Source organism: Phanerochaete carnosa (genome assembly GCF_000300595.1).
Source record: "Phanerochaete carnosa HHB-10118-sp unplaced genomic scaffold PHACAscaffold_1049, whole genome shotgun sequence".
Lineage (NCBI taxonomy): Eukaryota > Fungi > Basidiomycota > Agaricomycetes > Polyporales > Phanerochaetaceae > Phanerochaete > Phanerochaete carnosa.
Genome location: NW_006768676.1, coordinates 1 through 2121, shown reverse-complemented (window position 1 = coordinate 2121; position 2121 = coordinate 1). Strand labels below are relative to the sequence as shown.

Below are 2121 nucleotides of genomic sequence, written 5' to 3'. Positions count from 1 at the left end.
AAGCCAGACTCGAGCTGGTCTTTCCTCACTCACTTTCCTCTCGTCTGTCTCCTCAGCACTGTCGTAGCTCAGTCCAGTTGGATTGTTAGTTGCTGACAGTCCGGGTATGTGCCCTGTACCGTCTCATAAGTGATGATTCTCATGTTCAAGCCAGAACTCGCGCACGAATGTCAAAGTTGAGTTAACTAACGCCATCGAAGAGCTAACCAAGACGGTGAACAAGTACACAAAACTCAGCGGACCTAATATATCACCTGAGCTGGAAACGGCGGCCAACGAAATGCTCTCGTGAGTCTAGTGCTGGTGGTATTGGTCGTGGATGCTTACATGGCACAGATCGTGGGAGGCAATCAACGACGAGGCCGTGGAAATCAAGTCGCGGCGCGAGTCATTGAGGATCATTGATAGCAAGAAGGACCATGATGCTGGAAGAGTCGTCGCATTCATGCGATATCTATCCCGGTCGATGGAGAAATTCATGGTATGGAACACTTGTCCTTTACTTGGAAAATTTGCAGGCCACAGACTGACCCACGGTCTTCGCTAGCGTTTGCTTCCCCGTCTGACAGGTGTGTCTAAGACAGTCATTATCTTGACATATTACATGGATATCCACTCACACTACTCCTGCAGATAGCGAATTGTTTCGCCACCGTTGGGAGCGGCTTCCCGCTGAGCTGCACAACTACATCTACGGCCTCCTGCAGAGCCCCGGCCACAAAACCGGCTTGTCAGCACTGTCCCTAGTCTCGCATACCTGGTCCCGACGCTTTCGTCCTCGCCTCTTTGCCCAGCTTGAGCTGAAAACTGAGGGAGACGATCGCACACTATACGGCATAGTGCGGTCCCCGCTGTCGGCCTGGCTGGCGGAGCACATTGCCGTCCTGCGTTTCTCCAGGATTGGCCCTCGTGGTTATCCACTCTGGACGGCTCTCCTCCGCCTCCTCCCCGCGTGCCGCAACATCTCGCATGATTTCGGTGGCAAGCCCGTCCGCATGTTGCTGTCGCACAGCCCAGGTCTGAAGAGCTCGTTGCAGAGCATTACCTCCTTGTCACTCTACAATTGCACCTTCCCGTCATTCCGAACCCTGCTCCGCATACTAGCCGACATCACCTACCTGAAAAATGTTTATTTCAGTGATGTCACATGGTTGGGTGACGGACTCACAACAGCTGAGGCCGCGAGCAATGTCTGCACGGGTGCCTTCAGCCATGTCTGCTCAGTCCAGATGTGGAGCTGCACGAACAACATGGCAGTGCCCGCATGGATCCTGGCGGCCGCGAGCACACGACACTCGTTCACCAGACGTCGGGCGGTAGGGCCAGAGACATGGGCCATCATCGACCTCATCCAGACGTTCTTCAAGGACGACGGCAAGCTCGGGCATTCAAAATTTTATATCGAGGAAGCAACTGCAGGTGAGCTCGACTGGTCCCTCTATCAGATTTCTGTACTCACAGGATGGTCCAAGATACTTACAGATTTGTTGGTTCCCTGGTTCTCGCATACGTCTCAGTCCGGGTTGTCAAGTCTGCGCCTGCCGCCGGCGCCAACGAGGCCTGGTCTGTCCGCCAAATCGTTCTCGCTACCTCAGACGAAGTAATTTCGAAATCGCACCGGTATTTCCACTCTCGCGATTGGTCCGCGCTTGCTTCCCTTCTACCCGCGTTTCCACAATTACAACAGTTCCAAGTCCTCTGCGGGGAGATCTATTCAGAAGAGGACTTCCGTGCTCTCTCTGACAAGGTCGCAGAGGCCACGAACAACCACATGCATCCGCCCGTCACGCTTCAACATGACCGTGACCTGCCAGACGGGAGATACTTGCAGCCAGCACTGTTTGATCTAACCGAGGCGGATGTGGAGGCAGGGCGAGAGAAGGTGGTACGTACTGGAAAGCGGAGTTACTTGATACCTAGCTGAGCAGTCTTTTCACGCAGAGACGACGAGTCGAGGAGAGAGAAGAGAGAGAAGAGAGAGAAAAAAAGAGGCGTTTACGCGTGGCACACAATTAAGGTAGGGGTCGCCAGGAACGGGCACCCTTACATAAGCAGCGTACGTGGCATGGGCGCTTGCGCAAAATCCGAGGGATCGAGACAGTTGTAGAGAGGTAGAATACA

At 54.0% G+C, this 2121-nt stretch overlaps 1 protein-coding gene across 1 annotated transcript; it reads left to right on the top strand.

Moving 5' to 3' along the window:
* Positions 1 to 749: 749 nt before the first annotated feature.
* PHACADRAFT_266573 (uncharacterized protein) lies at positions 750 to 1920 on the top strand (the record flags this gene model as incomplete). The annotated part of the gene is made up of 3 exons (XM_007403345.1): positions 750 to 1137; positions 1174 to 1867; positions 1892 to 1920. Coding segments are annotated over 2 exons (819 nt in total), but the record flags the coding sequence as incomplete, so codon positions are not given.
* Positions 1921 to 2121: the final 201 nt, after the last annotated feature.